The 26,807-nt window shown below is 35.1% G+C and overlaps 1 protein-coding gene across 1 annotated transcript; it reads right to left on the bottom strand.

Annotated features, from left to right (window-relative positions):
- Window positions 1–7,360: 7,360 nt before the first annotated feature.
- LOC147396570 (clathrin interactor EPSIN 3-like) lies at window positions 7,361–23,957 on the bottom strand. The gene is given in 15 exon segments (XM_086451443.1): window positions 7,361–8,175; window positions 8,273–8,930; window positions 9,334–9,463; window positions 9,465–9,507; window positions 11,708–11,865; window positions 11,946–12,041; window positions 12,188–12,229; window positions 12,487–12,822; window positions 13,125–13,270; window positions 13,405–13,488; window positions 21,726–21,804; window positions 21,881–21,960; window positions 22,095–22,146; window positions 22,233–22,362; window positions 23,787–23,957. Coding segments are annotated over 14 exon segments (2,382 nt in total). The 5' UTR covers window positions 22,268–22,362; window positions 23,787–23,957; the 3' UTR covers window positions 7,361–7,732.
- Between the last annotated feature and the right edge of the window lie 2,850 nt (window positions 23,958–26,807).

The following is a 26,807-nucleotide window of genomic DNA, read 5'->3' as shown; positions in this document are numbered from 1 at the left end:
GATAATTTCACAATTTTCATAATTAAAATTTTTGAAATTAATAAATAAAAAATTAAATAATTAAGGTGAAACATTAATGAAATTAATTTAAAAGTTTGAACTAAAAAAATCGATCAATCAGGCTCTCATGAAAAATTGTTGAGGGTTCGTGAGATATTTCTTTAAGGACCCCTCCATTTGAGGGTCCGAAGAATTAAAGATATAATAGAAGAGGGTTCTCCAAAAAATTAAAGTTAATCAAGCAAGACTAAAGTCATGGTATTAAAGTCAATCAAGTGAGACTAAAGTCAAAATTAAAGTCAATTAAGCAAGACTGAAGTCAAGATATTAAAAGTCAATCAATTAAGACTAAAGTCAAAATATTAAAAAGTCAATCAAATAAGACCAAAAGTCAAAATCATAATAGAGTTCTAATTAAATAATAACTCTATCTAATAGAGTTCTAACTAAAACACAATTCTACCTAAAACAATTCTAATTAAAACACAACTCTACCTAAAATTATTCTAACTAAAAGACAACTCTAACTAAAAGAACTCTAATTAAACACTAACTCTATCTAAATCAACCCTTAAAAAAATCTATAAATAGGGGTCCTCACACCCTATTTTCGTATCAAGTCATAAACCCTAAGAGAAGTAGGTCTAAAAGCCCCCCTAGCCTCCCATAAATCCTAGTTTTGGAGTCTCAACTCCTTACCTAACATCCATCTTCGATTTTAGCCTAAAAAACACCTAAAAGTCCTCCAAAAACACTTCAAAATCCATTAACAAACTCGAAGAATTCAGATCCAAGAAAGAAGAGATACCTTGTCTCGGAGATCGAAAATCAAATCCGGAGACAGAACGAAACAAGAAGTACGGTACAAGGAGCAATTTTTGTCGGATCTGAGGGAACAAAGTCTTTGCTATCGGAAAGGTATAACTTCTTATTTTTTATTTTATTATTATCTAGGTTTTTTAGTAATGTAACCTATTTGGGAAGTTAGTAGAGACCGGCTTTGGCCGGGCGGGGTTGGTGCCTAACACCTTCCAACCCCGTAACATGATCCCCGAATTCAGTTTTTTTCTGTTCTAGATTAGTCCTTTATCCGTTTAGAGTCATTGATCGGTTCCTAGACCGTAAGAACTAGGTGGCGACTCCCAAACCTCAAGGGTCAAAAGCCGATCCACGCACCCCGTGGATTGAGGGCGCTTTCAGTAGACATCCCATTTTTGTGACCGTTTGATTCGACAACTCGTTACCCAATTACAAAGATTCCTAAAGATGAACAAATATTCTAAAAGTTTTTCTTCGTTGCTAGACATGTTTCCAAAGCTCATATGAGATATTCAACGCGAAAAAAAAAAAAAAAAAAACCTTAAAAATTATGTTATATTAGGAAAATGTGACTCGAAACATATAAATCATTATTTTGGAAGTAAAAGAAGTTTTACGCTACAAATCCTCAAAAATGATCAAATGACCAAAATACCACCGACACAAAAACACCCTTAGAGCCTACATTATGCTTAGGAAGACCATTTTTAACATATAAAATTACAACTTGGAACCAAAGAAATTGTTTTGCCATTTTTCACAAAAATTAACCAAATTATCGAAATGCCCCTCATGGGAACCACACCTATTTCACATCAAATAATCATAAATGACGTAAACCGACGTTAGTTCTCTAAGTGTTAACAAATCTATCACATAGAGTTGCATCCATTTCTCTAAGTATTGATAGACCTTTTTGAATAAAATTACAATATCACTTGTGTGGAGTCAATGAAGTACCAAACCCAAAAAGAGTTAACAACACGTTTGAAAAGATTTTGTGGACTTGTTGAAGTATTTATCAACCTTTTGTGTAGAAGATTTGATATCGCTTTGATGGAAGGTTGATCATATCACTAAGTTGAATAAGCACATAAAGAGCCCAAATATTCTATGATTATATGAATTTTTGAATGTAACAAAATTTTAGCAAGCTTTGCTTCAATGATTAATTTGTGAAAGATTTGTAAACACATAGTGTGTACCTAGTTGCACATAGGACTTTCTGAGGGGGTAGGTCGTGGGATTAGTCTCACTCGAAAGGTGGGGATACCCATGATAAGCAAAAAAAAAATTTGTGAACATTCATATCTCTAAGTGTTGACAAAACTATCACATAATATTGACAAATCATTCTCTAAGGATAAAATAAAAATAAAAAAATTATTCTTAATTTTTCAATTGACAAATGTCTTAATAGTTTGATCAGTTTCGTTTTTAAATAATCTACGATTTACAAAACTCTAAATTGACATCAAATTGTTTTTATTTTAAGGGTAATATAGTATTGCCCCATGTAATATAGGCGATATTATTGATACCCCGTGCAAAATGTAAGATGATGTCTTCCCCCCTTGATTTTCGTTGACTTGGTCAAATCATTAACTAAAAGCTTTCTGTATAAGGTAAAATCGATACTGGATGTGTGGCGTAAATAAGACGAATATCGATGATTGATCACACTATAATTAATGCATATCTTGAGGCATTGATGGATACATCTTTGATTAGATTCTTTTTTGGTTAATATTGTAATCTTATCTAGAAATGGAAAGTCTCCTAATTGACTAAAAAATATCTATTTATAGATAAGGATAGATTTTGTAGAGAATCCTAGTTTGTTTGACTTTTCTTTAAGAGTTTGTCTTTATCTATATAAATAAAACAATTAGGTAGAAGAATGGGACTCTCAAGAGAGAGAAAAATGAGAGGAGGCTAGGGTTTGTAAATCTTGTAATGACTTGAAGAATAGTGGATTGGCTTTTTGGAGCCCGGGGACATAGTCCAATTTTTGGATAAACCATGTAAACAAATCTTGCTTCTTGTCTTCTCTTTTTCCCTTCTCTTTTGTTATTTTTTTGTATGATTTTTGATAATTTGAGTGCATTAAGAATAATGAAAATCGATTGTTAGGGGTAAATCTCAAGGAATCGATGGCATTCGAGATTTTACCTCCACAAATTGGTGTCATCCGTGGGAACGAATGAAGAACACTCACGAAAACTACGAGGTGAAATAAAATAAGAATCACTTTTAAGATGATCTCAATCTACATTAGAGACTATGGTGCGTGTTCTTAATAGTTAAAAGAAATCTATGGGTAGGGTGGATCGATGATCTGTGCGGGGAATTTTGAGCACCCCATTGGGTTCTAATTTGGTTGTTAAACCCTTTGATCGGCATAGGTTTAATCAGATCAAAAGTAGTAACACATCAAGAAATCACAAGTAACGATTTATTTGTGTCGTGATGGTGGCGACGATCAGTTAGTCATGATCAATTTAGAGTCTCTGTAACGGATTAGTTTTACAAGGTGATAAGTTAGTGTTGTTTTGGGGAGACAATCATTGGAAGATCCGCGAAAGAAAGAAATGTGCAGATTACGAAGCAAAGTTTGTAAGGAATAAAAAAGTATCAATACAAAAGGTAAAAATGTAAAGGTAATGCTAATGATGCTACTAAGGTATTCTAACATGACTATGTGAAATGTATGATGTACAGAAAAGGCAAAAGTAAAATGCATCTAAGGGTGGTGATATAGTCAGGGATATTATTGATATGGCTAAGTATATGTATCATTCATGTATTGCACGTGGGGATACAAATAAGAATGTATAAAAATTTATGGGGTTGTTATCACCTGACCACTTTGGATATGGCTAGGTTTACGTGGGAGTAGTTGACATTGTGATATACTCCTTGGAAGATATACATCATAGGGAGATCACCAATTCTAGTTGGTTAGTGCCAACTCACAAAAGTTGACTTGGTCTACCTAGCCTTGCTTGATTTCTTCTTATGATGATTGGTTTATGCACAACATGGAGGTAGAAAATAAGGTATGTTTTTATTTAAGTCGTGAACTTGGCCGAGTCACTAGATTTTGTTAAGTCGAGCTTATCTTCAAGAATTTGATCAAGTTAGGAGACTATGTCAAATCACGTGACTAGATTGGGGGCTAGTAATCACGTTATATTCTATACATGTGCTATTGTTTTTTGGTGTTGCTTAAAAGTTGAGGTTGCAAGCGTTGAGTTGGGCCCCTTTGGGGGTTAGAGGTTTTCATGACCTTGCTCTGTCCTAAGTAGCAGGGCAATGAGTTGAGCCCCTTTGGGGGTCAGAGGTCTTCTTGACCTTGTTCTGTCCTGAGTGGCTGAGCAATGAGCTGGGCCCCTCTAAGAGTCAGGGGTCTTAATGACTTTGCTTTATCCTGAGTGGCAAAGTGTTGAGTTGAGCCCTTTTGGGAGTTAGAGGTCTTCATGATCTCACTCTGTCTTGAGTGGCAGAGCACTGAGTTAGGCCCCATTGGGGGTCAAGGGTCTTCATTACCTTGTTCTGTCTTGAGTGGCAGAGCATTGAGCTAGGTCTCTAGTATAGCTGGGTGGACTGAACAAGACTGTGCGTGCAAAACAGAGTAGAGCGGACAGAGCAAAGCTGGGTCCCTAGTATAACTAGGTAGACTAAGCAAAACTGTGCATGCAGAGCAGAGCAGGGACAACTGAGTACAGTTGGGCTCCTAATATAGCTGGGTGAACTAAGCAGGACTGTGCATGCAGAATAAAGCAAGGTAAACAAAACAGAGTTGTGCCCCTAGTATAGTAGGGTGGACTAAGTAGGACTGTACATGCAAAACAAAGCAAGGTAGAAAGAGAAAAGTTGGGTTCCTAATATAGCTAGGTGGAATAAGCAGGATTGTGCATGTAAAGCAAAACAGAGCAGGGTTGGGTCCCTGGTATAGTTAGGTTATGAGTGACCAAGATATCTTGCGTGAAAGAGCAGCTCTGAATGGCTTAAGGCTCTTAAATAACTAATGTCTCGAGTGACAACTCTGTAGTGAAAGGATAAGGGCTAAATAACCAAAATGTCCTAAATAACCACAGGGTTCCAAGGGACCATCGTTTCCTCAGAGGAAGAGGAGAGAGCAATATTTTCATAAAACAAAGTAAAGATAAAAGAGTAGTGTAATATTCTCGTAAGTAGATCTCGGCTTCATCAATTTCCACTAACAAGAAGGGGGCTAACTATAGAGGGTAAAATCGGTCTAGACGCATGGCGAAAATAAGACAAATAACAATGATCGATCACACGATAATTAATGTATATCTCGAGGCATTGATTAATATATCTTTTATTAGATTCTTTTTTGATTAAGATTGTAATCTTATCTAGATAAGGATAGATTTGGTAGAGAATCTTGATTTGTTTGACTTTTCTTTTAGAGTTTGTCTTTCTATCTATATAAAGAGAACAATTAAGTAGAAGAATGGGAAGCACTCAAGAGAAAGAAAGAGGAAAGGAGGCTAGGGTTTGTAAATCTTGTAATGGCTTGAAGAGTAATGGAATGGCTCTTTGGAATCTAAGGACATAGTCTGATTTTTTTACGAACCTCATAAACAAATCTTGGTTCTTGTCTTCTATATCTTTCTCTTCTCTTTGGTTATTTTTCTGTATGATTTTTTATCATTTAAGTGCACCAAGAACAATGAAGATCGATTGTTATGGGTAAATCTCAAGGAATCGATGACATCCGAGATTTTACCTCCTCACTTTCTATTAACAAAAATTGTGAAATGATTGTAATACCCTCATTAGATACGTATAATCTCAACTTGGATTTTTCCCCTAGAGTCAAGATCCAGAACAATGTTTATGTGGCAAGATTCTATTAGTGTTTAAAACACACTGGGCTCCTGAACAAGTCGTGCACGCAGCCCTATGTATTTTAAATCAAAACAAAACATGACATGTAGACACCGTTCAGGATCGTGACTCTTTTACCAAAAAGAAAGATTTGCCTAACTTAGTAAAGATTTGAGCCTTGTTGAGCGTCGTTTTGCTCAAATGGATTACCACCTCAACAATCCAACACCACAACCCTCTAATTTGTTTCGAAAAACTCAAATAAAAAAAAATTAGAAAAACAATTTTTTTTTTAATTTGATCCAAGGTTTTGAAAATGGACGACTACTGGAGTTCCACATGACTCCAAAACTTAAAATTGAAATTCAATGGTGACAAATAATTAGTTTTTGAGAAAAAAATTTCAAAATCCATAGAACTTTATCCTCTACAACCTTGAAGCATTGGAACATGTTTTTGAATTCCACAAGTTGAGCCCAAGTCAGGTTAGTCAGACTCTTTCCCATATTGAATTTCAGTTCTAATTAGATCTCTTTGCAACTTACACGACTCAGTTGGTAATGGCGGCATCCCCACAAAACGATTTCTCTACAACTAAAGATCAAAACCCTTGGCACAAAGAAATCCAACAGCCCAATCTCCAATTAATGAATTGTGGGAGATTCCATCGAGTATCCACACCAAACCCTCTCGAATGAAGTAGAACAAGAAGCAACAAAGATGAAGAAGAAGGGAGAGATCCAACTGTCAAGTCCCCATTCAACGATGGGTCAGGATTTAGACACCATAGTCAATTCGTCGGATCTAGTGTTTCCAAATTTCAATATGTTCTACATCTAATGAGGGATTTGATCTCCATTAGGTTTTGTTTGAACAAAAAGGATATTTTGATAATTTTGCTTAAATGGGGTATTAGTCATTTCACACTTTCTTTATCAAATAAATATTTTCATTAATGATTTAACCAAGTCAACGAAAGTCACGGGAGCAGACCTTATCTTGCATTTTGCGGGATAATTTAAATTTTATTATTATTGTTTTTCTTGGATAAATACAAAATAATTGTGTTTTCTTTAATTAGCTCAATGACAATTTCAGATCCAATAAACAGTGAGAGTCCGTAGGTTGTAAGGTTTGATAACTAGTATGGCCATCCGTGTGGACACACCCTCACTTACCTGCTGCGTGTGACATGCTTGCATTGCAGTCCCCTAGTCAGATGTAAGATGGGACAATCCCATCATGAAAAATAAATAAATTGTGTATTTTATTAGATGATTCATAATCGAACCACCTTGACGCATCACAGTCTGATTTTTATTATAAGTGTTTCATGACACATCTGTAGTTTTCATCAGGTTTAAGGGCTTTCTTGCCCTATTGTAATGAAATGGGAAAGAGGGGTGTTAGGAATAAAAATAAAATACGAATAATTATTTGAAAAATGTTCCTAAATAAAACAAGGGGAAGGGTATATAAGACGAATGTATACAGACGACCAAATTATAAAAACCTCTATTACCGTTTCAAATAAGAGCAAATCCAGCAATCACTTGTCTCAAGAGCAGAACCCCAATGGGACAAGAATCCAACCAGTAAGCATCTCTTCCTAGACTAGGATTTAGGACAAGGATGAAAATGAAGAATAAACGTAGGAAAATAAAAATAAAAAAACAAGAAGGAACATTAAAAATGAATAATTAGATTTTATTGTTCAACAGATATGCCATATACTGAACAAAAAAAAAAAAAAATTATTAAAAAAAGGTCAATCATAACATCTGTATTACAACTTCACAAAAGCAACCCTATAAAGACTCTGAAACCCAATAGACAAAACAGAGCAGCTAAGGGGGGCATGAATGAACACATAGATAGGTACATTGTCATTTTTGGATAAAACTAATACAACTAGCAATCAAAATTACACATTAGGATACCAAATACAGAATCCGTAAATGAATGATAGGGTATGTGCTGCCGCTCCAAAATTCAACTATATCCCCTTTTTTTTTCTTTTCCTTTGACATTTCCTCTAATGGTTAGCTCAAGCTCATCGGTAGCCACCATATGGTGGTTGAGAAGGATAACCACCAGAGCCCATCATTGGGTTATAGCCACCTAGCATGGTTGGACCAGGTGGTAATCCTGCGGGAGGACGCATTTGGCCTCCCTGAACCATGCCCATATTCATCCCCATACCCATGGGTTGATTCATACCTCCCCCATACCCTCTCATGCCCATACCCATACCCATACCCATGGGTTGATTCACACCTGCACCATAACCTCCCATGCCTATCCCTGAACCCATCATAGGGTTTGAAGGAGGTGCAAGAACACTTGCACCAGCACGGCCAATCCCAGTACCAGATCCCATAGCTTTACCCATTGTGATGCTAGATGTTACAGGAGTTGAAACAGGTTTCTCTCTCTTCTCCTTACGGTTAAGGGAATCAAAATCGACTCCGATGTCTGCCATTGGATTAATTTTGGCTGCAAATAAAGAAATTAAAACAGAGTAAAAATTCTAGGCAAATTTTTTGGAAGATGTTTACCCAAAAAATTTGATGCAGAAACCACAAGAACTTACATCCAGATATATTCAGATTGACAAGCCCTCTGCTCAGTGTATCAGCCCAAACTGTTGATTTGGTCTCAAACTTGTCCTTCGACGGTTGAGCTTTAGCAGACAATCCAGTTGGAGCAGAAGGAGATGCCTGGGAAGCTAACAGGGCTGTGGTTCCCATCTGTGGGAGTACGTTCCCCAGAACATCGCTGTTTAACTGCACAGGCGGTGCAGTTGGAGATTGAAAAGCTGCCTGTGAGTTAACCGGGGCTGGATAACCTGACTGGGGCAGGTGGTTTCCAAGAACGATACTGCTGTGCTGCACTGATGGCCCAGTTGAAGGTATTTGAGGTGTATGCCCTGATGGTGGGAGGATGTTTGCTAGAACGTCAGTGTTCTGGTGTGCAATTGATAACTCTGAGGACAAAACATGAGGGTTTATGGAAGGGATTTGAACATTGGCGACACTGGGAGTATAAGAAATGCCTGGAAACGTATCTCCAAAGTCAAAACCAGAGCCCGTTCCCATCTTTGGTGCAGCTGGTTGGATAGGTTCATAAGGTTGGTTCATGACAATAGGCTGAGAGATGGCTGAGGAAGTAAAATTCTGAGGTTGAGATGGGATATTATTTGAAGTCGGAAAAGCCTTGAAAGGAGAATCACCAAATGGATCTCCACTAGGCTGTAAGAGAGGTTTACACAACATATATTAGCTTAAAACAAAGCAAAAATAAGATGAAATCATCAAAGCTTGTTCGAAAAATTTGTGGTTGGTTGAACAAATCATGTTCCTCCATTCAATTTTCTAAAACCTATTATAGTTTTAAATTTGTTCTATAATTTAAGATGATGATTGGATTTCATCCTCGATCTTGGATGAAGCAGGATTATTTTCTCATTTTAGAAATCTTTCACTATGTCCATGGCACAGAATTATTTACTATAAGCTTCTTTCCAGGAGTTGTGTATCTTGCCATCATTGGAATCTACATTGTTCTTATTCTTTCAGGGAAAAAATGTAGATTCTTAGCCCCTTTTTTTTGGAAAACAGTGCTTCTGCATGTCAAATTGGAAAATGAGAATACCTGGTTCAACACAGTGGATGCTGATGATAATGCCACAAATGCGGGTCCGGGGCTAGAGGTCATGGGTGCATCAGCTTCAGAGGTAGTGGCTGCAGAAGTCACAGGAACGAGAGCCAAAGAATCAGAGAGCGCCAAGTAAGTCCATTTCTCCATTACTTGCAGTAGGTGGGGCAGCTGAACAAAATAAGGCACTATTATATCAGTTCTATGTAGGAGTGTTTACAGGGCAAGAAGCGGCGACAACGTACACCTTTTCATACAGATGTAATAAATGATAAACCAAGATACAATGATAATAACCAGACCCACTTAAGAAAGCAATACTCCCGAAGCCTCGCTCATTACCAAAATATTGTACGAATGTCTTTACCATCTAAAGCACGCAGATTCACTTACCATGATGCCATTAAAACTTTATTTTTATGACTAAAAATGAGTTACAAAAAGCTATATGGCATTTTCAATTAAGTTCATTATTTTTCTACAAAAATATATCATTATCAACAGCAGCACAGCCTTATCCCGAAAAATTGGGGTTAGTTGAATGAATCTTGTTCCTCCATTTATTTCTGTCAAAAGCCATGCCTTGTGTTATTGTAAATGTGCTCATATTTGGTCTCACCGTCTCAATCCACATTCCTTTGTGTCTCTACAAAAATCTGTCATTACTTGTAATTGTAAAACATATTCATTTTGCTAGATACTAAGGACAATTTACCTGAAAATGTGGTGAATGTGCAAGCAAGTGGGACCCACCATTAACCAAGATCAGCCAAGAGTTTCTCTTATGCTAAAAACCAATCTATTGGATCCTCAACTATCCACTCCATCACATTGTTTCAAATTCTTACAAAAGTGTATTGAACATAAGACATGCACTTGATGGCTAAAGGACTGTAATATGACCAATCATTCAAATGAAATCATAAAAATTCAATTCTTGTAAGGATTCTTTTAAAGTATGAGTGCATACATATACAGGAATGCAAGATTCAAGAACTTGCGTTGTCTCATCTACATTACTAAAACTCTTGGGCCAAATCATGAGATGCTGCCAAGCAATCATCTCCCTGGACTAAAAACATTTCTCTCCAGGGCACATTCCTATATTAAGTATGAAGGTGGGTTTAGTATTACCACAGACTTAACCATCTCACCTAGGAGGCACCTTCGACAATAAATAAATACTCAATTACATATTTACACATTAATGTCAAGTTAAGAAATATTAAACATTTATCCACCTGGGTTTTCAAAGATTAGGAATTGGATGGCTTTAGAGATGTGACTCCAGAGTAAACTGGCTAAAAAGAGTTCTAATGAACAATAATTGGACCAACTTTTAGTTGCAGGAACCTTCCACCTAGCTGCTGTCATTCCGCTTCAGCTTTGGTACCACATATACATCCATAGCCATAGCTACATGACCCTAGTCAGACTATAATTATTCCCCTGGTGACCACAGCTGGGAATAATTAATTATAAATCAAATGAAGTCAGTCAGAGAAAAAGAGCATATTATGGATGATCTATAATTGAAACTTATACCAACTGGCTTCACTCAACAAAAGGGTCACTGGCATCACAGTTCTGGCAGAGAGATATTCTCTAAGGCAGTGTATTGGGAATAATTTTTTATGGAAATAATAGAGATAAGTTGTTAGATGCAATACAATAGTGTGCATGAGATGCACTATATCATTACTACGGTGCATCTCATCACATAACTTAAAGATTTAGAATTGCCTCAATTAGGATATACTAAATTTGGAATGATTGATGGTCTTCCCATACTGTTAGAACATTTGAATCTATATAAACCCATTAGGGTATTGTAATCATCATCCAAGAATTATTAACAAAATCATTCTGCTGGAAAGAACAGCATCCAAATTGCAGGAAAAAAAATGTGTAAAAAACTTTCCAATTAGTTCTACATTGTTGCAAAACAAAAAAGATTACTTTACTCTTTTGTAAGAATGTTTTAAAAGAATGGTACTTTCCAGGACAATTTCTAACCACAGAATGCCTGGAAAATATCACAATGGCATAGTTAAATTTGGTATCCAACGGCATTGAACAAACATACATACATATATATATATATATATAGATGTAGGGTTGGGTTCCAGTGACTCATGAGAGAACACATGATCCTAACAGTACAAACCCGAAATCCAACGGTTGAGATTTATATGCATCCCGATAACACACATCTCAAAAGTATCTCGAGGATAAATCTCAATCATTAGATTTTGTGTTTAAATGGTTGGGATCATGTGTTTTTCCACAAAAGTTAATCTTCATGAGTCGTCTCCGGATCCTGAACATATATACATATATTGAGAGAGAGAGAGAGAGAGAGAGAGTCTACCTGTAAATGAACCACGGGGATCAAATTCATCAAAAGCATTCGATTCCTGGTTTGCAGGAGATGCAACTGGTGCAGCTCCAGTGGTCACTGGACCTTGGCTTGTGTTGGCAGTTGGAGAGGATGCTTTGAGATCAGGTGCTCCTGAAATTTCTCCATCCCTTTCATCGAAGAAAATGTCAGAAATAGATGAAGATGATCGAAAAATCACAATAGCATGCCAATGGATGCAAACTCATACCTTTTATCCTGAACTGGGCTCCGAGCATCACTTATTACTTCTTCATAACGAGGAGGAGCACCAATATTTTGCTCAGAGAATTTTCGCTCAAGCCGCCTGCCAAGAAAAATAAATAAAATAGAATGGGCTGAAACACCTACATTTGTATTTGGTCCGGAACTAACAATTGGACAAAACAGCATCCAGAAACAGAACTAGCAGAAAAGAGTAATAATAAGAAAACAAATCAACTGAAAGTTCACCTTTCATCCTGAGGACGGTCTTCAGCTCTTGCACCACTGCTTCTGCGATGAGAAGAAGCTATATATAAATGTCTTTCATGTCAAGATACCACAAAGAGCAATGGTAAGCATAACCTTGATAAGAGAAATTGGATCTCGACCAAATACAATGCATCTCAAGTAAGTAATTTTTAAAGTGGATCAAATAAAGGGCCAAAGGGTTACCTCCAAGGAAGAAATATATTTATCTACTAATAAAATAACACTAATCTTTTCATTTGCCAAGTCCTGATAGGTTGCTTGTGAAAGTAGAGACATACCGAGATGAATAGCGATCATCATCATCAGAGGCGCGGTCTTTATATCTATCAGAGCTCCTACTTCTTGAGCCATATTGATACTCTTCAATTGTTCGACTTCTTACTCTATAATCATCATCCTTGTAACCATCACGTTCATCAAAATCTCTACCATAACGGTCTCCATCCCGACTGTATGAATCCCCACCTCGACCGTATCGGTCATCATCCCTATTGCCCCATTCTCTCTCTCTTCCATAACCATTTCGGTCATCATCGTATTGGTCACCATATCCACCTGTACTTGAATATGAATTGGGCCTATACATTCCACCTGTTGAGGATGTGTTGCGAAACCTGTGCAGTTTTATCAACAGTCACAAACCTTGTTACAGATTAACTTCCAGGAAGGGAAATTATTGCAATATAAAAAGCATCTCCTTCTATACGTAAAATTTATACCTTTTATTTAAATTTCTGGAATTCGTATAAGGAAATATTTAGAAAATGAAACTGTTTAATAAAAGTATGAAACAAACTACACTTTACAAAAGATTTATGAAACTCGAACTAAAAAGGAAAACGAGAAAGAAGACAATTTCTAAAAGATAAAAGCATAAACGGTCTAAAATTAGTTCAACTTTTCTGGAAAGACTCACTTTTCCCTGTTTGCAATAGCTTTCTGTCTGACTTCTATAATTCTTTCTTTATCATTCACTAGTACCACAAGACTCTGAGATTTCCTTCGAACATTGCTTCCCTGGTCCCTCCCACTGGAATCAATATATTGAAAATCGGATAATGTCTGCCAGATGAAGAATAAATCCCATGGTTAACTTGGTAAATTTAGACAAGTAGCAGATCATGCTAGGAAAAGGTTGCAGAAGATTACATCATCAATATTAAGTTGTAAACTAGAACTGAGGAATTAAAAATTACCGATATTTGGTATGCATGCTCCCTGATATCGTCGATGACACGCTCAGACCCATGGGCCACCAGATATTCCAGAACAGTCAATGCCTGAAGAAGAACACCAAAAGTTGTTAGTTGCTAAGGAAATGGAATAGCAGGTGAATAAGATAAGTCAACTAAAAAAATAAAAAACCCTTCCAGTGCTTTCACTTCCACAAATTATATGAAAGGTTTACCATCAAATCAATGTTTAAACCCCAGACTAGTTGAACTGGGAACTGGAGCTCTAGCTGGTCAGTTGGACCTCCAATGCCAAATATAACCAAAACCGGTCAACTCCAGTAAAGGTTTGTGTAGTCTCAAGATAGATTAGATGATGACATTTAATTTTTCGGTCAAAGTTCCCAGAAAGACAGACAAATTACAACCCCCCCCCCCCCCAACCCCCAAAAAAAAAAAAAAAATGAACAAAACTTTTTTTTGGTAAGCGAAAGAATTTTATTGATAAGAAAAAAAGGACAAGATGTTCTCCAGGGACAGCAAAAATGAGCTTAACCTCTCTCAGTACTAACAAGGTCCCATCTAAACATAAAATCCTCAAAGAATAAGTCTCTGAAATCCTCAGACTGCTTAAACCAAAAGAAGAGAAAACCTAGAATATGAATTATTATTCACGAACAGAGTGGTCCTTCCCAACGAAAGTGCGTTCATTCCTCTCCTTCCACAAGCCCTAACAAATGACAAAGGGAAAAAGGCTCCAAAGAAACCTTTTCCAGCCAAAGAATGATGAGGACTTCTATCCTATGCCTTTAGAGGCATGTGAGACTTACGTCTAGAGGCACGCCTCAGGATGAAGCTCATAAGAAACGCTCTGAAGCATAAGGTTGAAACATAAAAGCAGTTAAGGCTCACACCTCAGACCAAGAGGCTCATCAAAGGCATGCACCTCACATTAATTTTGCTATTTTCTCATTTTTTAAATAATATATTTTTTCATCCTTTATCATTTTTTTTCTTATCTACTTCTTTGTCTTACTAACTAAGCAAGATGGTATAAATTTTTCTTTACTTTGATTTCTTTATTGTTAGCATACACCACAATGGGAATACTTAGATTAAGTTCGAATACACAATAGTTATATATGCAAGGAAAACAATTGATTTGGTTTGATTTATAAATAATTTGTGGTAGTATTTAGTATTATAGAGAGAAGTTTTTGTGTTAAGGAGTGTTCCAAGAAAAAACCCCAAATGGTTTTTGCATCCAATTTTGTTTGATTGGGACCAAGAAAATGGATGAAACAAAGACACCCAAAAACACGCAGAGGCAATTGGAATGGAGAATGACCAAGAGCCAACAACTGTAATGGGGATCGAAACTGGAGGACTCGTGATGGCATCCAATTGATCAAATATGTGGTTGTGAGTAAAGCATCAGCCCAAAATTGTTTGGGAACATGCATAGACAACTCCAAGCTACACACTACTTCTAGAAGATGACGATTCTTTCGTTCAGCTACTCCATTTTGTTGAGAAGTGTATGCACACGAACTCTAATGGAAAATTCCATATTCTACCAAATTTGTTCCAATCCACCTTCGAAATACTCTCGAACATTATCAAACCTGAATACTTTTATAGTTTTGTCATATTGGGTCTGGACCATCTTGTGGGACATTTTTATTCTTATAGGCACCTCATCTCTAGTGCAAATGAGATATGTCCAAGTATATCTGTTGTAATCATCAACAAAGGAGATAAAGTATTAGAAGCCTCCATCAGACACAATAGGATAAGGCACACATCAACATGCACAATATTGAAAGAAAAATCAAATCTTTTATTACTTGGATAGAAAGAAGTTCTACAATACTTGGCAAGTTGACAAACTTCACATTGAAGACTCAAGATGGACACAGACTTGAACTCAGGATATAAAACTTTCAAAGATGGAAAAGACAAATGACCTAGGCGAACATGCCATAACTAAATTAAAGTATGACATCGATCTAGACTAACAGACTGAAGAGTTGTAGAAGGCGATGAAGAAGAGTCCAAGACATAAAGCCCATCTGCTTCTCAACTATTACCAATTGTCCTCCTCGAAGCCAAATCCCAGAAAAGGCAATGATCAGGTAAGAATGTGACAAAATAATTTAATGACTTGGTAAGACAACTAACAAATAGCAAATTAATAGGGCATATTCGGAACATGAAGAACTGATTTTAAGGGTAGGGAGTCATCAATCTTGACCTCTCCTTTTCTAAAAATAGTAGATAAAGAACCATCTGCAATTTTACCATTTTCCCTACTGGATGACAACTGATGGAAAGAGAAGAATGAAGACGTACCAGTCATATCATCAAAGGCTCCTAAGTCAATAATCTAGGAGGTACGTGAGGATATGAAACTACTAGAGTATGCAGAGGCACATATACCTGATTGGGCCAAAGAGGAAGAACCAGTAGATCCCCCAAGCTTCAAGCTTAGTAAGAAGTTGGCTAAGACGCTCTATTTCCTTGCGGGCATTGAATAGCTCAGACGAAGAAGTAAAACCAATGGGTGTGGGAGCTACTTTTGGAGTAGAAACTGGTTGATGAGAAGAGCTAGGAGGTTGTAGATGCTCTTGACTAGTTATATGTGCATTGGAGCGATGTTGTTGCTGAGGAGTTTGTTTTCCTTTAGTGAACTAGGGTAGTCTGCCAATTAGATCCCAACACTACTCCCGGGTGTGCCTAGATCTCCCACAATTATCACAACGTAGCTTATCTTTACCATCTCCCCTTTTGACATTCCTTCGGGATCCTCCTTTATCAGATGAAGAAGATATAAAGGTAGTAGGAGGGGCATCACTAGAAGGTTGCATAACACTCCTCTCCTCGCCTTGGATAAAAGAATACACATCCTCAATGGGTGGGATCACATCTCTCCCTAAGATTTGAACATGGACAAACTCATAAGTAGGACTCAACCTGACAAGGAATTGAAACAAACGATTCTGATTTTGTCAATTTTTGGAATTCTTCAACATCATCGTGTTTCCACTTAAACACTTGATAATGATTCAATTCCCAGAGAGCCTGGAGAGTAGAATAATGAGTGGCTAAGATTTTCTCCCCCTAATGAAGATTAGTAACTTCTTGCTGAGGGTGATAAATTCGAGCAATGTTTAGATCCTCGTTACTTTCTATCAAATCTGGTGAGCAGTCTCCAAAAATAAATAATTTCTACTCAATTGAGCTTGCATTGAGTTCTGGAGCCAAGACATCACAATTAAATTCTCTTGTTCCCACCTCTAATACAAAATATCCTTCTCATCAGGCGTTTTGATACTACCTGTTAGTACCCTAACTTGCCTCATCCTCCGATATACATCTTAAAAGATTGAGACCACTCTAGGAAGTTTGTGCCATCTAATTTTATAGTCGTAATCTGAGCCCCAGGGTTAGCGCTATAACCTCCTACAACCGAAATAGTCCCGAGTACACCAAAATGCAAGCCACGGATGTTAGAACCACTATCATTCGACATTGTGGCATCAACAAAGTGAAAAACAATCTGATTTGAGGGAAGAATAGCAGATCGATGAAGAAAAAAGTGGAAAACTAGGGTTGGGCGGCAAGCAAATATACAAGAGAGAAATACTCATTGCACTTTCAATCCTCTTCCAAATTGACCAAACGTAGATTTATTGATTATAAAAACTTCATACAAACCAGATCTAAACAAGGAAGCCACCCAAAAAACTCTTATGCAAGCGCACTAATTGTTTTTGCGAAAATGAATATTTTCAGATTTTTCTTGGAGTTCAACGAAAAAGACATCAAAGAGACTTCAAAAATTCAGGCAAAAATCACCAAAAATCAAAACGACTTGAACCATGGCCTTTGTGGCTACAACCTGATGACATCACCATGCTAACATCAGCATCCGTAAGCTGACATCAACCCTAATGTGCAGAAAAATTGAAGAAAAAAAAAGTGAAAATTTTTTAAGGATCCCTGATAGATTTAGAGCTCTGATACCAAGTTGTAGTTTTAGAATAAGAAGAAATAAGAAGAGAGAAGAAAATTGATGAGATTAGGGTTAATCGACCCTTCTCTCTACCTTTTAAATTTGATTAATAATAATTACAAATAACCCCCTCAAACATCTAAATATTATAACTTAACCCCTACTACATAAAAAACTTCTTTATTCCTACACATACATTTAACTTCTCTTTGAGAAATTTCAACTTTGTCTTGAATCTAGCCCCTAGTCAACCTAAGACTTCAAAATTGTTCTACCAACCTACTAACAACTCAAAAAATATTTCATGCTTCAACCAAGTATTTTCAAACCAAAAGGAGGTTTGGCGCCTCAACTCAACCCCAACTTCCAGCAAAACAAAGTAATTGATTAGAAACTAGGTTTGGGATTGGTTTTTGAATAACAAAGCCAAAAAGGTTTTCCCTACTAGGAGGAAAGAAGCTAAGAGTCTCTCTAGGTGAGACAGAGTTGGACCATCTCGATTGTTGGACAAAGTAAATTGTTCCCATTGGACCGTCTAGAAATTGATTCTTATTCAAAAAAATTAGCAAACCTCTTCATTCCCCTTGTAAGTCTGAAGCTTCCATTTCTATCAAACGAGAACCTGATGGAATTTGGTAACTTCGATATAGATTTTTGGGGGGTAGTTTGGTAACTTTAGTATGTTTTTTATTAAGTTTATAAGAGTTGAAATTTTAGTAGAAATAAAGTAACGAAAATTAGAGTTTTTGTAATTTATCTTTTGGTTAAGGGTAGTTAGGTATTTGATTCTTAAAAGCTTTGTTTTAGTATTTAAACACATCTTTGTGTTGTTTAAGGGAGCTTTTGGAATAAAATTTACAAAAATTTCTAGTTTCTCATTTGAATGTTGGTGCATTCAACTTATGTTTCCATGGAAATCATTAGGGTGATTTTAAAGTAAATCTATCAACTTATTCTCTCTCTTTTCTTCTTTTTTTTTTTTTTTTTTTTTTTTTGTATGTGTGTGTCTTTTGTATCAACCAAGATCCATCAAGAAACCATCAAGAGTCCTATCCCATCAAGAGACCAACCCATAAAACTTTGTTTTCTTGATTTCTTGATTGGCTTGAACGCTTAATATAATCCTTAATCTACGAACTTCAACTTTTAACCTTTTCCTTTAAACCTTAATCCCCAATTCTAATGCAAAACATCAAAATTAACCCCCACAATCCAAACCTTTTCGGTTTACCTTAAACCTTTATACTAGCCCTATTGTAGCCCAAATCCCAAACCAAAGTCCCTAACCTAACCCCTTGTGTTTCATCTTCTTCCCTCCTTGTAATGCATTATATTTGTTTTCGAGTTTGACCACAACTTTTATTCAGTTATTTTATCTGTACTTACTTGTTTTACAAGTAATTAGCGTTTTAGAAGGTTTGGATATTAGAAACTCTAGTTTTAGGAGGTCTCTTTTATTAGGTTTCTTTTTTTAAAACATTGTAAAAGGATTTCTTTAGAGACGAATAAGAAAAAAAATTGTAGGTTCTCTTATGAGATTCCTCTAATGGTGTGAACCATCATCAATGGTGTGAGGTCATTGAAATCTTTGGTATCATGTTGAGGTCAATTTATCCTCTCTTTTTTTCTCCATCTCATCTTCTTCTCCTCTTTTCTTTTTCCTCTTTTTTTTTTCTATTTCTATTTCGCTTAATATCATAACCTATTGTGATGTAGGGTACAACACACAAACTTAGAGTTTATGTTAAAAAACTGATTCTAGGGTGAAATCCCAAGAACAGCAATGAAGAATCTCTATGATAAGCAAAACAGACTAGAAACTTCAATTTAGGTTTGAGATTGATGGAAATCAATCGCAAACACTAAAATTAAGAACAAATATCAAGCTCTTATACTAAAATATAAAAAAAATCAAAGAAAGGGAAAAAAAAGTCTCTTCGTTTTTATTAATCAATCTTCAAAACAAAAAAAACAAAAAAACTTACTTTCTGAATTTGTTTATTGGAGCTCCTTATATAGATAACTCCATAAAAACTTAAAAACCTTTTAAAATACTAAAAAGTAACTTCCTAATCTATCTATAACATATTACTAACCTTCTAATCCTATTAGAACTCAATTTAGACATTTAGAAAGACTTCTAATTATAACCTAAAGAAAAAAAAAACAAATTTAGAGAACATAAAACAAATTAGAAACTAACTAAGAAAAGAAACTTCTAAAAACTGAAATAGAAACTAACTAGGACTACTTAAGTAACTTAAAAAATAGAAACTCAATAAAAGAACGAGTCCTAAGAAAAGTTGGACTAGGTCTTGAGGACCAGTTAGAACTTGGGTTGAGTTGACTCGGTCGATGGTGTTGATTTATTTCTTTAATGCATCTTAACTCGATCATAGGCATTGAGATAAGTGTCAGCAAACCTATCTATATCATGCTGCCACTAAAATACAACATCTTTTGTGTTGGCCAAACCATCTCTTTGGGCCTCAAAACCCTACCTACTTCTCTCTAAACCAAGGCATAACCTCTCCATAACTTGTGTTGTCCATGTACCTTAATTTTAACCCTTTTAGAACCTTGTACCTAACCCTAAACCTTTTCCCCCATTAAACCTATTAATTACTATTGCAAAACTTTGCATTTTCCCTCCCATCCTGCATCAGTTTCTTGATGGATTCAAAACACAAAATAAAAGAAAATTAAAAAATAAATAAATAAATAAAGATTATAAATAAAAAGATGATCGATTTACCTTGGAGTCACCCCCAATGATTACTCTCAACATTCAAGCCATAAAACAGAAAAATTCTGTACATTTTTTTATTTGTTATAATCTCTTTAAAAAATAATCTATTATATTGTTAAAATAGAAAAAACCAATTTTTAAAACCTAAAAGACTTATAATTTTGACTAAACCTTGTACTCCAAGGTACCTTCCCAAAAATATAAACTTCCCAAAAATTGTAAAAAAATTAATTCGACAAAAAATTTCTACAAAATTTAAAATACCTAGTAAAAAACTTCTAAAACAAGTAGGACTCAATAATCTAAAACACCTACTTATATAGCTTATATTTATTAGAGTCAGAGTAGTCTAACTAAGATTGATTTCGAATTCTAAGGACTTTGAAAAAAAAATTCAAAAAATCATTATTTTTCACCGTTGAATTTTAATTTGAAGTTTTGGGAGTTCGGTAGCCATCGATTTTCAAAAACTTGAATCAAGCTCAAAAAAAAAAAAAAAAAATTGAACTGATTTTTTCCACGAAATCTAGAAGGTTGTTGTATTGGATTGCCAATGTGGTAATCCATGTGGGTCTAGCAACCCTAACTAAGGAAGTGTTTTCCTATTTGTTAAGTTCTTAGTCTATGAAATATTTCTTTTACTTTTTCACATATGCTTTCCTAATTTTTATTCTTTTAAATAATTTCTACGTTAGATGTATCAAAGAATTATATAATACAAATGTGTACACCTATGCCTCATCCAAAGTATTGGGGTCGAACAAGGTTTAAAATCTCTTCTCAATGCAATGTTTTCAGTCAGGAGAAAAACAAAAACAGTCTCAACTGAAACAATAATGCGCCACCGAAAAATTCCAATCAAAATGGAACTCTGAACCATGGGATAGGAAACATGAATCGTATTTCTCTGTAGAACCCAATCTTGAGACTCTTCATTCTATCCGCCATTCTTTAGATTATCAAGTTAAACACAACAACAATCTTATGAAATGGATATATTTATTAAGTTATTATAGCGTATAAAATGTTTTCATTTACTTTCACATATGCTAATTGTTATCATTTACTTTAACATATGCTTTCCTTATTTTAATCATTTTTTTATAACTTCTAGGTTGGATATATCTAAACAATTAGATAATAACACAAGTGTGCGAGATGTATTGGCATTTCGAGCTTCTTGAAGGTACCAAGTTTGACATCTCGTATTCGTAGACGTGATACTCTGTCGTGCCATTGTTACATGAACAATAACTAAATGTCTATGATTATACAATGCTTTCTAACTGTATCATATTCTTTTTCAAATGTTTCTACAATTCTTTTTTTTTTATTTTTTTTTTTTAGATTTCACTTCAGCATTTTAATTGTTTAATTCATAGCATCAGCTGATATCAACGGATTGACCTGTTTCAACCTGCCAGATCAACCAGATTGAGCCAGCCCCACTTTTGTTTGAACATCATACTAAAGAACGAATATAATAATCTCAAGCAATTTCAAAGGGCCTTAGCGACATGAAGGTTGTAAGAAACATGGAAACTACAGTAACCTTGCATAATTCAAGGGCAATATGCAAACCTTGTAGACATGCCGCCAATTTTTTCCAGTATCATTGACCCTCTTCCAAATCACTGCCATGATCATCTGATATTCGTGACTGCAAAAATTCCATGTAAAGAAGCATCCTGGAGCACAACATGGTCAAAGCATCCAATATATTTATACAGACTTACTAGTTTCTGGTAGCCTGAGCAATATCTGCTAAATGTGATCCATGAGGACCCCAAGCCTCATTGCTAGTAGAATCAAGAACCTGTTAAATGAATCAAAATAGATATCCACAGAACTCAGTACAGATAATAATTGCCAAACCTACCTTAAATATTTTACCCAAATGTCGACAAACACACATAGAAACAGCAAAGACATTAAAACGAAAACCTTTACCTTCTGTTCTATTCCAGGAACTTTCAGAACTTTCTTGTTCACCTCCCTCTTACTGCAAAATACAGAATTATTAAGGTCTGAAATGTAGTCCCTAGCAGTTTGATCAAACAGGTGAAAATTATAAAGAGAGCTTCTTACAGGTCCCTAACAGTTTGATCAAAGGCCTTTTTCATGGTCACTGCAATCAAGAACTTGCAGATCTCTTCAAATGCAATTCACTTCAAAATCTCTCCACGTATAGCAGCAAAGAAGTTTTGCTGATCATCACCTGAAAAGAACATAATTGCAATTAAGCAACAACAAGAAAGTAAGACATGAAACCAAGAATAGGCATCTTTAATAAAAGAGAAAGAAATCTCATAAACCTTTAAGAAGCTTAAACAGTAAAGCATCAGAGCAGACAAAATCTATCAAGAATAAAGTAAGAGAATAACTCCCAGAACACAGTATTATTCTTATGCATAAACAAATCTCTCTAAAACAAATCTTGCATAATCAAAGATTTCATAAAGTTACATAAATGGGTGACAATAATTTCTGAATAAAATACTACAAATTCAAAAAAATTAGGTAGAGAAAAAGCACATCCCTTCTAAAGTAGTGTTAATGCCTATTCCAGGCTCATTTTCATGTTGCACGAGTGGGCACGAAGTAGGTGCCATCTGAAGAAATCGCCCTCTAAAATGGCAAAAACTTCTTTTTTTTTCTTTTTCATTTTTGGATAACTGGTGCTAACGTAATTTAAGGCAGTAGAATGTTGGGAAACATGGCCAACTATGCACTACAAAATGGAATTTTAAGAAATCAATAAACAGGTTTATAAAACGAGTGTACCTGAAAAGAATGTAAATGCAAGAATAGAAGAACACATTAGACAGAATCTAGGAGCAACCCAATAGGAAATAAACTACCAAGGAAGACCAATCAAATAATTTGGCCAGGTGCAACAAAACCAACAACCGTGTCAGTAAAAAGGTGCCCTCTATCACAAATCAAAGGATGAAACATCAATTAACAGAAGATGTATCTACATATAGAATTAAATGGTGAAATAGATTCATGTTTCCAAACCCAAATCATTGGGGAGATAACAAAGATGGTGCTGTTCTGAATTTGCAACATCCATATAAAACTGAACCTACGAGTGTCGTAGTACAACCAATCAAGAAAAAAGAGATGAATTCTAGATCCCCAAGAAATCTATTCAGATCTGCCAATACTGATAACCTTATATTAATCTCAAAAGGCCAACATGCTTCTCAAGCAGAGATCGGACGGAAAACAGCAACTTTAAACGTTTTTAGGCATTTTTCATTGGGATTAAATAAAGAAAATTCGAATCATGATTATGATTTAGCGCCAAAAAAAATTCTAAAACCAAAGTCTCATCAAACAAATTAAGATGCAAAATTTAGCCCATTTTCCACCCATTTAATACGAAAATTAAGAAAAAAGAATAATTTAAATACATAAAATCCACAGTCAAACATCTACAAGTTAAGAAGATGCAAAAGCTTCATTAAAGTATCAGTAATTCGAATTAAATTCAATTATCCAATACTAAATCAAGCTAAATCCTCTTCTAAAATTCAAGCATAATGAATTTAATTTTAAACGAAGCCTTATAATCGAAACTAAACAGATCAAAAACCAAAATATAATCGAGAGTATCCGGGATCAAGATCATCAGACCTGCAAATGTAGGTAGAATTCAACAGAAAGAGAAGATCAAAGTCCAGATCTGTGGTGGTGGAACGAAGGAGACAGAAAATCGACCAAGAGAGCGGAAATTGCGATCAGCTCTTCTTCCTTCACCTCCACTCGTACGCGTATTTTGACAGGGAAGAAAATGAGGGTTTTTCTCTCCTAAAATTCGGAAGAGGATGGAATAAAGGGAGAGATGATAGTATCTTCCATACATATCGTAGTACCGTCATCCCCACGATCTGAACCGTTCCATTTTCCTCGAACAATACTTTCTGACGAACATCAGTGGTCTGACTCTTGACACGTACTTGTTATTCTATCTGCCGAGTGGGTGCGAATGCACCTCTAATCTAATAAAAAAGCGACTAAGACACCGCACCAAAGCTTTGTAAGGTTGTATTAAGAATTTAAGACAACTGGCGGAACGCACGTGTGGTGCATGTTGTTTTACCAATTTATTTTTAGAACTGTTATTAGCACACCTACTTTCTCAAATTACTCAAAGAGCTGCTATAGGCATCCAAATTTTAATTATTATATCCAATTAAAAATAAAAAAAATAAGAACTGAGAATAAGTAAAAGTTGGGGTGCCAATAGAATCTCTCTTTTTTTTTCCTCTAGGTTTCTATTTTTTTTTTTAATTTAAGATTTTATATGAGCCTAATCATAATTGTAAATAACTACTGAAATTTTTTGAACAAATCATAATGTTTTGTAATCTTGAGATAATAATTTGAGCCAAACCTTTATAATGTTTAAATGGTGTGTTTTAATCTTAGATTCGGGTGATAAACTATTTAAGAAATTGGGGTGTTATAAGTAAAGATAGGGTGTCAATAGCAACTCTCATTATTTATCACACCCATTAATGATTAAAACACACTCTTTAACTATTACAAAGGTTTGGCTCAAATTATTATCTCAACGTTGTAAGACTTGTTCAAACAATTTCAGTAGTGTTTACGATTATAATTAGGCTCGTATAACAACAAAACACAAGAGAGTTTCTATTGGCACCCCAACTTTTACTTATTTTCAATCATGTGCTTCTTTTTTTATTTTAAATTGGAGTGTAATAAATAAAAGTTGTGGTGCCAATTGCAACTCTCTCCTTTTTTTTTTACTTGAATAGATTTTTGGGTGAATGTCATTATTTATTTTTTGTCGAATGACCACAGTTGCATGGTAGGAAACTGGATATCTATTCTCAACCTTGTATTGTTAATTTCTCTTTTATTTTCAAATGAAAATAATATATATAAATAGCTGTTAAAGAGTCTATGAATGCCTGAAGGGATAGTGCGTCATATCATCCGGAGTGGTGTACTATCCTGGGATGTACGGTAGGGACCACCAAGCTCATACGTGGTATGGGACGCATATGAAAGTGAAGTCATAACTGGAATCTAGGTTTATTCTTCTCTATCTTTACCAATGAACTTGTAATGTAAAGGTGGTCATATACGAATGATTTGTATATTTGGGAATCACATACACGCCTGATAAACATAGATGAAAATGATTAGTCAGTGATCACTAATAATTTATAGTAATCGAACGTTTTGACACATCGAAAAGAGACTCATTGCTAACGGTCACGTCAAACAACCAGCCTAAATCGGATAAATGGTCAACCAAGCATGTGCTGAATACAACGAAATTTTAAGTTTGGTACACTGCTCATTTTAATTCTCAAAACATGTATTCGTCATTTTTATAACCTACTAACTCTTGAGTTCATCACTTCTAACATCTATGAATTAATAGATATATCAACGAATTCATTGATTATAAAAGTGACGAATTCACTCGAAATGCATGTTTTGGCAATTAAAAGGTAAGTCTACCGAAATCGAAATTGAACATAAGTTGTGCACGTTTTGGGAAAAATCCCTAGATTTTTTTTATGGAGTTGTTATTGTCACACCAACTTTTGTTAATGTCGCACCAATTCTTGTGTAAATTACCAAAGAATTTCACATAGTTGGGGTGATGTTATCAAAAGTTGGTGTGGCAAAAGCAGCTCTCTTTTTTAAATAATAAGAAAATTTTAAATATAAATAATAAAAATATTAAATATAAATAAATTTGTAAATTTTGCGTGCAAACGTAAGGTTTTAGTCTTGCGATCATTTTTGAATGGAATATTTTATCACAATTTTGAATGACCATATGCAATGATGAGGAGTGGAGCCCAAGATTTTCTATCAATGGGGGCCAATTTCTAACAATGATCGATCAATAATCTTGATTTCTTTCTATGAAAAATGTTGGGCTCGTCACTAATCTCCAAAATTATTTTGTTATACTTCATTTTTATTTTAAAATGATAGAGGAAAGTGTAAATTATTTTTCATTGGATTTCATTAAGATTGGCGAATAAAAGACAATCAATGGATGGATGAGTCTTTTTTCCATTAGTCTATTAAGAAGATTGATGTCAAGAGAGGTATGTCATTAGTTTCAAAACACAATGGATATCTCTAGGTATGATTTTGGAGATTGTAAGAGACCTCACCTTCCTATTGGTCCACGTGTATTGAGGACATCCTCAGTATGGGTATTTTTGTAAATTGAAGATGCCCTAAGATGGAGATTTTTGTAAATTAAGGATGCCCTCGATACAATGGACTAATAGGAATGGGAGGTCCATTGTTGTCTCCAAAATGTCAATCTTCAAAATCTCACTTCTCTAATATTCACAAAAAAGTGGGAACATGTATAAATTTCTTTTAAAGAAAAATGTTTTTTTTACTAATTTAGGTGCATCTAGAATCATGTTTTGATACCACAAGGACGAAATTCTAGGATTTTGAAAAAAAATTAAAAAAGTTATTTTCACCATTAAATTTTCATTTTAAATTTGGGAGCTCGGTAACCGTTCATTTTTAATAACTTTGATCAAGTTCAAAAAGATTTTTTTTTATTTCTAAATATGAGTTTTTCAATGAAATCGAGACAGCTTGTGTTGCTGAATTGCCAATGTAGTAATCCATTTGGTCACA

The sequence above is a fragment of the Akebia trifoliata genome, chromosome 8 (genome assembly GCF_017979445.1).
Source record: "Akebia trifoliata isolate Shusen 1 chromosome 8, ASM1797944v1, whole genome shotgun sequence".
Taxonomy (NCBI): Eukaryota; Viridiplantae; Streptophyta; class Magnoliopsida; order Ranunculales; family Lardizabalaceae; genus Akebia; species Akebia trifoliata.
Note: the sequence above shows the minus strand (reverse complement) of the source record. Positions and strands in the feature narration are given on the sequence as shown.